The 13,649-nt window shown below is 39.3% G+C and overlaps 1 protein-coding gene across 2 annotated transcripts in view; it reads left to right on the top strand.

Moving 5' to 3' along the window:
- Window positions 1-6,280: 6,280 nt before the first annotated feature.
- Window positions 6,281-13,649, top strand: part of PDE10A (phosphodiesterase 10A) — a 490,921-nt gene continuing 483,552 nt past the window's right edge. The window contains exon 1 of one of the 2 annotated variants that reach the window (XM_063917548.1): window positions 6,281-7,525. In XM_063917548.1, the coding sequence (XP_063773618.1) occupies window positions 6,691-7,525 (835 nt within the window). In that variant the 5' untranslated portion in view covers window positions 6,281-6,690. The remainder of the gene's footprint in view (window positions 7,526-13,649) is intronic. The other variant, XM_063917547.1, reaches the window with a different exon arrangement.

The raw sequence follows: 13,649 nt of genomic DNA, 5'->3' as shown, positions 1-13,649 counted from the left end.
TGGAGATCAGAGAGGAGACGGGAATGTTCAAGATTATATAGTGCTGGAGCCTTCTGAAAATGTGCAAGGAAAAGACAGGAAAGAATACTGTATGTCAGTTTGGAACAGAGAAGAGACACAGAGAACAGAGAAGAAAGGCAAATGGACATGCAAGGAAAAGCAAGTGAAACCGCTCTGAGTACAGAGGTCAGCTGCATTTTTTCATCTCGGATATTCAGACCTCCTCAGAAATCCTGATTGTTTCCTGATTCCTGCTATTGTGTCATATCAAGAACTGGCTGATTTTCAGATTACTATTAGTAAAATAACTCAAAGCCTTGTAAATTGCTGCTAGAAAGTTTCCAATTTCTATCCCAACAGTTCTCTAACTCATTAAAAACAATATTTCATACAGCTGAAGAAGCAAACTATGGGGGTCATTCCGAGTTGCTTTCGGACGCTGCGCAGCGATTAGGCAAAAAATCGACACTTCTGCGCATGCGTATGTGGCGCAATGCGCATGCGCGTCATACTATTACAACGAACAACGTAGTTTCAACAAGGTCTAGCTAAGCTATTACAACGAACAATGTAGTTTCACACAAGGTCTAGCTAAGCTTTTAGTCGCATTGCTGGCTGCAGAGTGATTGACAGGAAGAGGGTGTTTCTGGGTGTCAACTGACCGTTTTCAGGGAGTGTTCGGAAAAACGCAGGCGTGCCAGGAAAAATGCAGGCGTGGCTGGGCGAACGTAGAGCGTGTTTGTGACATCAAAACAGGAACTGAATAGTCTGAAGTGATCGCAAGCGCTTAGTAGGTCTGAAGCTACTCTGAAACTGCACAAAATTATTTTGTAGCCGCTCTGCGATCCTTTCTGCTAAGCTAAAATACACTCCCAGTGGAAGGCGGCATAGCATTTGCACGGCTGCTAAAAACTGCTAGCGAGCGAACAACTCGGAATGACCCCCTATATCTGTTGTGTGTTGTCTGCTTCTGTTTTAAATCATTTCACAGCATTACTCTCTCAGATTGTTTGTCTGTATGTTGTTCGTAAATGTCAGTTCAGTTGGGTTCTTGTTGTGGAAATGATTCCAGTATTTCACCTTCCAAGGATACTACTATCATTTTACACACTTTTGTGGACCTATCTAGTCAGCTATTCATTACAGATGCAGGAAGAATTCAGTGAAATAATTTGTAAGTGTTTACTCATCCAGAGTGTGAAAGCTACCACAAAATCCTATATAAGTTTGTTACTTTATGTGAGTGCAGCACATTTTAGAATACTTTTGCAAGTCTGTTTATCTATCTATCTATCTATCTATCTATCTATCGATCAACAGTGGCTTGCAGTATTCATCCCTCTAAATAGCCAACATATTTGTCTGTGTTCCAAATCATACAGAATGTGGCAGCATCATGTTGTGGGGATGCCTCTCCTCATCATGCTAAAATTGAAGAACTGATGGACTGTGCTACATACAGGGAAATACTGCAAGACAGCATGCATTAGTATGCTAAAGACTGAACGCTTTGGAAAATATTCACCTTTCAACGGGACAAAGATTCCCAGCCATTGTCGTGGGAAATGCAATACTGGTGCGGCTGAACAACAAAAAGATAACTATTTTACAAATGCCTAGTCAAAATCCAGATATCAATCCAAATGAGAATCTGTGATTTTATGTGAAAATAGCAGTCCCCAGTCAACCAACCTAAACAACCTAGAGCAGTGGTTCTCAAACTCGGTCCTCAGGACCCCCACACAGTGCATGTTTTGCAGGTAACCCAGCAAGTGCACAGGTGTATTCATTATTCACTGACACATTTTAAAAGATCCACAGGTGGAGCAAATTATTTCACTTGCGATTCTGTGAGGAGACCTGCAAAACATGCACTGTGTGGGGTCCTGAGGACCGAGTTTGAGAACCTGTGACCTAGAGCATTCTGCTAATAAGAATGGGCAAAAATATTTTTCAGTTATTTTGCTGTGGAATTTAAAACTTTGATTCTGGCTTTGTCTTTGATAAACTTTCGGATTTAAAATATGTTATACTTGTATGAATTTGGTGTGCCAGGTATACGTCAGGTTACACACAACCAGATTATACACATAAATGTATCCTTTGTTGTAATAGTGAAAAATGCATTTGCACTGTAGTTTGAGTTATAATTTTTTTAAAACACTCTGTAATACAGTAGATATATTCCTTGAATAAAAAGCAGCAAAACAATAATTAGTAAATACACCAACAAAATCATATACTATTTGCATGATCATTGAAGAAAGCGCCTATCAGTTTTAGAGGTGAATTCTCGTTCAGCTAATCAAATGCAGCTAGCTAGTACTGGTAACTGTCATCACCACTAGGATGTACAGTATGTGCACCAGTCCTCAGACACACACAATTGAATTGCTTATGTGTGTCTCCATGAAGGTCACAGTTCACATTTATCCCTTTCTGTACTCGGCCTACATTAGGTCACCTCTCGCCTCCAGAGTCAGCATCAGATACAAGCATAATATCTTACGAACACATTCAGTACAACTGTATGTATGTATATTTATGCTACACAAATGGATGTACAGCCAACTCAGTGTTGGGCCCTTAAAGTAAGCCCTATTCTGGACTTGCTATATTATTACTTGTAGACAACGGGGGTTCACTGATTACTTGTAGATATTCTGACAGCAATAAATGGAAGTCAGCATCACAAAATAATGATGATGATGATGATAATAATAATAATAATAATATAAAAGTAAAAAAAGTAAACCTACTATCCCCTAATTCCTTGCCATCGGTTGCCGATCCCGGTGATTAGGATACCAACTCCAAAATCCCGACAGCATCGCCAGCCGGAATCCGGGGGCACCAGGGCTGTTCCCACTCATGGGTATTCACGACACTCAGAGTGGGAATAGATCCTGTTGCTAGCACAGCGAGCCACCGAGCCCACGGTGGCGAGTGCAACTAGCCCACAAGGGGACTCTTAGCGCTCGCCCCACTGCCGGCATTCTAGTGGACGGGATGCTGCTGTTGGGATATGGACAGCCTGTCCACCAGTAATACATTTATAGGGGTACAGTAACCCCTATAAATGTCACAACAGCAACATTAAAGCACTGAAGCACTAGACTTCTGGGTTTCATAAAGAGCTGAAGCTGATTGGAGATTACTGTAGCTTCTTCAAACGTGGCATAAGACCTTCTCAAAACAATCCTGGGTTGCAATAAGTTTTTCATTTATTTAATACCTAGTTTCAGATATACAGATCTACTTTTCAGATGTATAACTTATTGTAGCACTATGTGCTACAAGTCACATTAAAAAAACAAAAACAAAAGAGCACAAAGATGAAAACAGAATATTAAGCCCCTATAAGCATGGGATGTGAAAGAGGTAAATATGTGTGCACATCAGCACACTAACATTTGTGCAATACTGTACAACACTGGCACCAAATAGTTTAATAAATTAGAAATAAACTTTCTGAAAAAAAGTTTGCAAGCCTCTTCTGGTCTCCCACCACACGTGTTCTTGAAAAAATAACATCCCAAGAAAGTTTATTGTGTGATTTTAATATATATATATATATATATATATATATATATATATATATTACATTTTATTTTTTATTGCAATATTATTAGTTTGTGGTTTTACTTTTGGAATAAATGCTGTAAGACTTTTTTACTGTAAATAAAGTAGCAGTGAATTTATTATTTACAAATGGAGATCTGGATTCAAGGAGATTGCTAGTTTGTTTTTAATATATTTACTTGGTTTTGTGCATTTTATTTCCAGTTTGTAATTTATTTTATTTTTAGGGAGCTGTCTGCCAATGCGGGAGACATATATACTGTAGCAAGCCTGGGGAAACATTATTCTCATAATCCCATCTGTTTCCATCCCAATTTGAAGACTATAAATTAGCAAAAGCAGGTATGTGGAAAGGAAGTGTGGGGAAAATAACATTCATCATTTAATGTTCTGCAAGCAGCAAAGCTTAGAAATGGCCATAAAAATGCATTATACAGCAGAACTCATGGGCACTTTCAGATGTATTGTTGAGGAATATGGTTAGATATGTTATTGTTGTATGTAATGTTGATTTTACTGTTTAAATAATTAGACAATATCAATGTGTTCAAATGTATTAAAATCTAGAAGAATCAAAGCACAACTTAATATTTGGACCTAGTCATGAATTTCTGATCAATTTACAAAATAGATTTCTTGCATATGTTTGTGGTAAAAACACATAAATAAATAAAAAATAATTCCTTGCATATTTGTGGTTATAAAAAAAACTTTGAGTCCATAATAAGAATTTAATATTCTTATTGAAAAATTCATATAGGTATGCATTCCTTTTACACACATTTATTCTAACCACATATAAGATTAACTAATATACTATAATATACAATCTAAATGTTTATTTTAGAGATTTTACCATTGTAATCTATTAGGAATCCACAAGATAAATGTTTGAAAATATATCCCAGAGCTTCAATTGGGGTACAGTATGTGCAAGTGGAGGAGCAGATGAATGCAGTTAAGTAATGGTTTGGGAAAAATGTAACTAAATTAGTGCATATAGGGACTTACATTTATTGATCAGCATGTGTAATGGAGCTACAGTACTAGGAAGAGCTGTAAGGCAACAGACTAATATCTAGCACTGATTAAATATCCCAGATACATCAATTATCTTGTTGTCATTGTAAAAAACACATAAATATATTTCAGTGAGAAACCAAATGCCACAATGTTACTATGTCTTTATTTTACAGTTTTACTTATGTGCAAACTTTTTTTTTTTTGTTTCATCATATGTTGTTTCTTATTCCTGTGTTTGCTTCTTGCAGTTAAGAGCTAGGACCTATATCTGTATATGAAGTGAAGGCAAGTTCATATGGTGGAAGATATGATATGATACATAGCACAGGTACGGTCCATATGCTTGCAGCTTTTACATCAGTTCATTTACATAACATACAAAGCTTACTTGTAAAACTTTTTGTAAGTATATTAATATATATATATATATATATATACACAGTATACAGACATACACATATATATATATATATATATATATATATATATACACGCGCGCACAAAACGCTGTAAAATATCACGAGGCTCAGAAATCCTGTTGAGGACAGCAGCTGAACGGCTGATCATTCCTTTAAAACAAAAGAATTGTTGGAGACTGTGACCTGGATTCTGCTGTGTTCATAGTATAATTCGTTTAAGCATGCTCTAGCCATTATCTTGGCACCATACAATGTTTTGTCTAACTGTCCATCATCGAACACTTGTTTTGAAAACGTACAGTAGATGGTAACATACAGTATGACAATATAGAGTACAGTCCTATTCACACTGTATATAAACAAGGGGCCAGCTTCCTTCCTCACCGAGTGCAAGTGCTGGGGGGCAGATTGTTACTCGGTGCAGACACTTACACACTTGCCAATAAACACCCTATTACACAGTACATGAAACACGCTTTGTGCGAGTCAGACATCCGCTATCCGTAGCAAGCATTAAAATAACGAATGAAGAAAAATGTCAGCTATCACTTAACTGTAATGTAGCATGTGTGACAACTGTTGCATATTACCTACACTATATAATAAAATGAGTCCTGCTGTAACAGCGATGGTAATAGCTAGCAGCCGGTTGTTTGCGGAGTCCTGTTACCTAAGATCTTGCAGCATTGGAACAACGTTCAATTAATGGGCTAAATGATTTCTTCCCCAAGTCTAAAAAACACCCCACAGTGATCTTCTAGGGAAAACACCCCACAGTAATCTAGGGAAAACACCCAACAGTGATCTCCTAGGGAAAACACCCCACAGTAATCTTCTAGGGAACTACATTGTTAATTTGAAAGTACAGTTTCTTATTCTAAACACTCAGCTATACTTTGTAATACAAATTCAGTGTTTAGAAAAAAATCTATCATCTATCTATCTATCTATCTGCTGGCAAGAACACAAGCGCCAGTGCTGACTATTTTACTACCAGGAAACTATGTTTTACGATTTTTTGGGGGGTCATGTTCAATCTATTGGACAAAATAAATGTGCTTAGTTTTTCTTTAGCTATTTGGTCAGCTGAATAAGGCAAAATAAATTGCAGCTTTTACATTGTGTTGGGAAATTGTATATGGAAGTAATAGATCTCGCAAGTCCAAGTTTAGCATTCCTGCCTGACAGTATGCACATTTGATTCTTTACACAGAAGATGATACTGTATCGGTTGATCCTAAGCAGTGGAGTGGTGTGAGATATAACACGACACAGGTGTAAGTAACACAAGAGCAAGCATCTGCACGTGACCCAGAGTGAGAGCAGAGGGAGGAAGCTCAGAGTAGGGGCTGCGGTGATGTCTCGCACTTGTGTGCAGGCGTGTGGCCGCTTTCCGCTGTGCTGTCTAATGGCAGAGTTACACCGAGGTCTCAGGAGTTAGGTGCTGGGGATGGGACACTGAATCCTCAGGTGTAAGACAGGTGGTGTGATGGGAATACTACTGTAGGTTGGGCTGGGGATACTGAATCCTCTCGGTGACTGCTAGTGGCATAGAGCTGCTAACTCTGACGTCCGTTACCCGATCCCTCCCATCCCTCCATTTCCTCTGCAGACACAGGCGTGCATATATCTGGTCTGGGCACAGTGCACGCACTCTGTATAAAGTATGTCCAGAGCAGAAAGGTTGCTGTCATCACAGCCCAAAGCACCGCTGGCCGCTGGGGAGAGAAGGAGCAGGGCATTGGGTGACGGACGCGGCGCCGGCATCCCCTCCCCTCTGGGCTCCAGTGCAAATTGCAGGAGGAGAGGCGGCGGCTTAGTCTCATCCACATCCAACACCCCTCCTTCTCTTCATCTCCAGCCCACAGCTGCCGAGTATATAGGCAGAGTAAGGAAGACAACCCACCCGTCCCCGCTTCTCAGTGTCTCCTCGTCCGGCTCGCAGGCTGTCTACCTCCCACCCATTGCTAGCACCCCACCCTCTTCCTCTAGCATCATCGCCGGCCCAGGGGGAAGGCGAGGAGTGGATGAGAGGGAAACTGTACACAGTCTGGTGGGTGGAGGTAGGAGGAAGCGAAGAGCTGCTGGGTGGGGAAGAGATCCCTCGCTGAGACAGTGGAGCAGCAGCTTGAACAGAGTCAGTCGTAACCCGGTGTGCCCGCAGCCCGGGGCACACCCATTCCCCATCCAGGGGCTGCTACTTCTCTGCCATTCCCCTGGCACTGTACTCAGTGTACGGAGACAGCAGTGGGCACATCCAGTAGTGCAAGGTGCTGGGCTGGGAAGCAGGATCACTGAGCCTTCAACATCTGCATGCGTGAGGCTGCTGCTCCAGAGAGCCGGCGCTGCTGACATCAGCTGTATTGTGGGCAGCAGATCCCCAGCTGCTCTCAAAGGGGCTGCTGCCACTGGACCCCCGCTCCTCAGTCCAGACATGGAAGATGGACCTTCATCTTCTGCAGGCTGCTTTAGGAGGTTTACAGACTGCTTTGTGAGCACCAGTAAGTATCCTATTAAGCATATGTCCTTACTGTATTGCGGATGACGTGCATACTGTAGGTGAGGAAAGTTGGGCTGGGTGTATATGATTATGTATATATTATATATATATTGCGTGTCACTTAAACAGCAGTGCTTACTGTACAGCAGTTTGCAGAGTCTATAGTGTTGCTTTACTTCTGATCTTATCAAATAGCATCTTATGCCCGAATGCTGCTGAGCCATTCACATTACTGGCTGTTGTGCCTTTCATGCTATTCATTTAATTTTGGGTTTTAACTTCCCAGCACTACTGTACAGAATAGAATGTGGCACTATTTGGGTGATTGAGCCTTTGCATTGTATGGCCAATAATGGATAGTTGCTTAGAAATATAAAGTGATGATGAAAGCGGTATACAGATGTGTTGTGGGGTATTTTGTCATTCCTTTTTGCTATGGGCTATGATGCTAGTTTTAAATAATGCACTGAATACTATGGAGGTATTCAATTCGACCCAGAAATGTAACCCTTTTTTTTTTTTTTCCCCCTATAAAACTATTTGGGTTCATAAAGCATAACCTCTACAGTATACAAAATGTTTGTCTTTGACAGGTGCCATTGGTCATTTTTGTATGCAATATGATTCCATCTATGCTGTCAAAGTATCAGGAAAGAAACCTTTACATAAAGATTGCACTTTGCTATATGTAACTTATTCAAATAAAATATAGCTATTTAAGAGAAAAGAAAACCAACTGCACACAATCCCCCCCCCCTTTTTGTTTTTGTTTTTTTGTACGCAGTAAAATTGTATAGTGATAACACTGATTTGTAAAATGGAAAATTTAGATTCATGTTAAAGTAAAATTCAAGATAAATACAGTTGTATTTATTTGTATCTTTAGACTGTTTATTGAAGAGGAAATGGGGTATGTTTTTGATAATTTTATAAATACACCAGAAATATTGCAGAGCGAGGGTTTTTCTGGGACTATACAAGTACTTTCCAATTGTACATCAGGCCCTCTTCTGGTGCTGGCCACAGAAATATATGCTGTGCCTGCTCTCTGGGGGGTATTTTGGTAACTATAGTCTCTGTATGGCCATAGTGTCACTTGGAGTAAAAAGTTCATAAACTGAAAATGAAAATTTGTAGTGTGAGTTGATGAATCAATATTTGCTTTGTGTGATTAATTCAGAATCTATAAAGATATACTGTAACACTGGTTCTTTGTCTGTGGGTTTGAACCCAAAATATAGATTGTTCTGCTTTTTACAGTGGGTCAACAGTCTACTTTTTTTGATGTTCATTGGTGCAAACATATTGGTTATTATGGGAAGTGATGTAACTTTTTGTGCAGGACTGTCTGCTTTATTAGAACAATATACTCCCATATATACAGTAGTAATACAAATGATATGCATATAAACTGCATAAAGATTGCAAACTTATCTCTAGCTTCTGTTTCATTCATTTTTATTTATTTCGATTTTCTTTTATTATTTTTTGGTGTGTGCGTGTCCTGGTTCCCCTCATTGTCCAGCACTATATAAAATGAGATCAGATTGGAGGTTTGTCTGCTGGAATGGCGCTCAGCAGTGGCATCACCAGGCCTATAACACATTTTTGCCATTGATCCCAGGGATACTGTTCCAACCCTGACCATATCCAATACACCCCTTCAGTGGAACGCGTTCCCCCGCTCCATTAGACTCTCCCCGACTTTGCAAAGCTTCAAACGGGCAATGAAAACCCACCTATTCATCAAAGCGTACCCTTCCGATGCATAACCTAGTCCTGAGGCTACTCCTCCATCCCCCTGCCTCATGCCTTGACCATCTCTGCTTTGCTTAAACCCTGCCATCAGGCTACCTCCCACCTGCTTGCACCTCATGTCATCGGTCTGTCATCCCTTCCTAAGAGATTGTCAGCTCCTCAGAGCAGGGCCCTCTTTCCTCTTGTTGTCAAAGCCCTCTAATCGACACATTTCACGGACAGCCCTCTCCTACTCAGCGGCCATCTTTACCTGCTTTTTCTCCTGCTGGTTAAGGCTCATCTCCATCTATGGCCACCAGCCCAAAGTAGTACTATGATTACTCCCTCACTACTTACATCTTAGCTGTATTATGTTTTGAAGATTGTGGTGCCCTTTGTTACCTGTACTCTATTTTTGTTTATTTACTGTATTAAGTTTTGTCTCCCTGTACTGTCCTTTGTACGTCGCTGAGGAACACTTGTGGCGCCTTATAAATAAAATGTAGTAATAATCCATTTGTTAAAGTCGTCTTAATATAAAATGAATGTATGATTTGCTTTAGGTGCATGAAGTTATCCCAACATTGATGTCTATTTGCGATCAGATCACTACGAGGTACATGCAGCCTTTTAAATCACTTTGTAGATTTTTGTTAACTGAAATCCCATTAAGTGACTCTTCCTTCTGAGATACTGTAATCTGGCAATATTTGATTTAGGTCAAAGCAAATTGTGTTTTATAATAATGTAAAATTAAATTTAATCGAATATAGATTGTAAAATATCTAGTTGCTTTTGAGGTCTAAATTAAACTTTGTTTGGGTGACCATTTTAAAGCAAACCCCCTATTTCTATTCTTCTATGGGTGACATGTTTTTCTAGCATTAGAAATACATGACCTGCATTTATTTTATTTATTTTTTTGATGCAGAGAATCTGTCCCATTAGCAGGCATAAAACATACTTTAAAACCTACACTTTTATTGCAAGATGCATGTGTATCTCTCTACAATAGTGGCAGGTTCAGTAAAGGTTACAAACATGATTTCAACAATTTTTATTTTGGTTACAATATATGCATACACTTACACTATCAGGTTTCAGTAACATGCAGAACACTTCTGTACAACATCAAGTACAGATCTACAATGTATGTAAAAATGTTATTTCCTTTTGGGAGACACTGAAATATAAGATGTACATGATACTGTGCTGTCATCACATACAGAATTATGAGCCTCGCCAACATGTTGCCAAGGAGGGATGTTTTGCACGGTCAGACATGTTTGCCAACAGACTGGTTAACATAGAAACAATCACTGCAGCATCAGTCCTGACAAATCAATTTGGGTACAGAATAACCCTTCACCTAGTGATCATGATCCTGTCAATGACTTCAAGAAACCTCTGACAGTAATGTGCTACTAGACAATACTCTCAAAGAAATTATTATTATTTTTTTTAAATAAATTGAATGGACAAAACAATAATAGTTTTATATTAAGTGGGATAGGCCACTCTGGTATTGTTTGGTTCTGATGGCATGATTTGTAGTGTAGTACAGTAATTTATTATGTGCAATAAGACTATATATTTTTTTTTTCATACATGCTGGCTGGTCCATTTGTTTGGATGTCATGTTACCGATTGAAATTAGAAGATGCTTTTGTGTGTTTGAAACACCCCCTTCCTATACACCAATGCTGCCCAAGTCATGGTCTTGACATATATATTTCCTGATTTGAACATTTTTTTTTTTTATTTTTTTTACTTTTGTCTTATTAGGTGTAGTCTGTTCTTCTGTCAACAATAAAATTAGGCATCTCTATAATGCAGTGGAAATGCATTTTTTTTATTTTCTTTTTTTTATAAGCGGCCATTTGTTCATATATTTCTGCTGCAGCAATAATAATAATTAATAATAATAATAATATATTTTAATTATTTTATCATCCTGCACAACTTACTGTATTTCAAGTTGGTATGTTTGAGGAAAGTGACGGATTATTGGATCAGGTATTGACCAGTAGCATATGTTGCATGGCATGGAGGGCTGTAACTTTTTTAAAATACTTTACAGGAACATTGGGGCAGATGTATTAAGTTTGGAGAAGTGATAAAGAAGTGATAAGTGCAAGGTGATAACGCACCAGCCAATCGGCTCCGACATGTAAATTTACATGTCGGAGCTGATTGGCTGGTGCGTTATCACCTTGCACTTATCACTGCTTTCTTACTTCTCCAGGCTTAATACAGCTGCCCCTGTATTGCATAAGCGAGGGTGATTTCACCATCCATACAGAAACAGATCGCACATACTGTGTGTCATTTGGAGCTACTTGTACATTGCTTACCCAAGAGACATGTTTGTCAGTAGCTGAGTATGTAAAACATGTATGACCTATCCTAAATGCATGGGTTTCAGTGCTCTCTGTTTTGGAAACTTCTTGTCTTTGTATGCTATCCTACTCATTACGGTGAAAGTTCAATAGCCAGATGTATTCTATACATTTCTTTTATTTATATATATATATATATATATATATATATATATATTATATTCAATTCTCGTGTGTCTTTTTTATTTTTCCTGTATGATAAAAAATTTCACATTCATCTCATTTGAATAACCTTTGTGAGTAATTTTATTAGGTGACGTTGTATTGTGTGCATATTGTTGATAGACATTATGTGTTTTAGTAGACTTTGGGACTGATGTATATTTGAATGCAAATACATTTTGTGGACATTGCAATTTTTAGCACGGCGCTTTCTCCGTGGCGAAGCATATGCATCTGTGAGTGGATCCAAGTCGTATGCATCTGATTCACATCCCCACTTAAATGTGTGGTAGCCTATGTGAGAGCACCTAGTTAAGTTGAGTGAAGACTTGTAGATAAAATTGCGGGCTATGCTGCGTTGTGCATACAAAGAGCTGTCGGATTTCAGAAAGATCTCTTTTACCAGGAATAGGCTTGGTGCATCTGTGTGCTGATAGTGATTATAGCTGTATGACCGGGAAGCAATCGTTTTACAGAATAGAGGACACAATCACGGAGTCAATATACCAACACCAAATGGTATGCTGGCGTCAAAACGCTGACATTCCAAACGTCTGGACAGCGGGACGCGCTGCCCTCCTGCCGCAGAGTTTAGGTTTAGGCAGCAGAAGGGGGGGTTAGGCTTGGGGTACACCTCGGGAACATTAGGGTTAGATGCCAGGGAGTGAGGGTTAGGCACATACATGGGGAGGTGAGGGTTAGGGGGCTAAATATGGGGCTGTCGGGATTATGATGGACAGGATGCTGTTGTCGGTATACTGACAGCCGACATCCTGTCCATCGGTATCTCATACTGATCCAGTATGACCAGAGAGGGGCAGTCGCATACATGCATACAACTTGGCATACTCGTGAATATCGCCATCTAGTTCCATGTATGCAGTGCCAGTATAGGTGGCATTCACTCTTTAAATGATTGTTCCTTTAAAACATCGTCTAGACTCTCTGGGATCTTGCAGATCCTGCAACTGAAGGCCATTACATTTACCCCCTGGTATATGATAAAAAAAAAAAAATGGAACTTTGATCCTAACTTGAATCCAAATATATGGAGTATTGATTCCTCTGGAGACCATTCTGCTGTCACTGATTGGTTTTGCATAAAAGCTTCATAGTTATTGTTACTGTTCTTAATGGCTGAGAATTTAGCCATGGTCTCGGGGTGGTAGGGGCAATATTTCTCAAGTAAGGCTGGATGGACCTTGCGCACAGAGTCCTATGCTGCTAGCATATATGAGGATACCAGGCCTCACTGATGGGTTACAGTTGTGGTATACTTTAAAATTGTTTGAAAGTGGGTGGTCATTGGTGTCGTTTTTTTTTATTTCTGATGTCTTCATTGATGTGTCTGATGGTTCGACCTATGGCTTGTTTTGTTGCAAGGGCGTTCTAGCACATAGATGATGCCCTTTGTGCTGCATGAAATTTGTCCTTTGATGTCTAAAAAAAAAAAAATGGAATATCAAACTCCATGTTCTTTCTGCAGTTACCCTCAGAGTACGGTGTATGCTGTGAATTTGACATATTTATCAGGTCCCTCACCTGAGATGTACAGTGCATCCGGAAAGTTTTCACAGCGCTTCACTTTTCCACATTTTGTTATGTTACAGCCTTATTCCAAAATGGAATAAATACATTTTCCCCTCAAAATTCTACCCACAGTACCCCATAATGACAACGTGGCATGTTTTTTTGTGATTTTTGCAAATGTATTAAAAATAAAAAAACTAAGAAATCACAGTACATAAGTATTCACCTCCTTTGCCTTGAAGCTCAAAATTGAGCTCAGGTGCATCTTGTTTCCACTGATCATCTCTGAGATGTTTC

Source organism: Pseudophryne corroboree, chromosome 4 (genome assembly GCF_028390025.1).
Source record: "Pseudophryne corroboree isolate aPseCor3 chromosome 4, aPseCor3.hap2, whole genome shotgun sequence".
Lineage (NCBI taxonomy): Eukaryota > Metazoa > Chordata > Amphibia > Anura > Myobatrachidae > Pseudophryne > Pseudophryne corroboree.
Note: the sequence above shows the minus strand (reverse complement) of the source record. Positions and strands in the feature narration are given on the sequence as shown.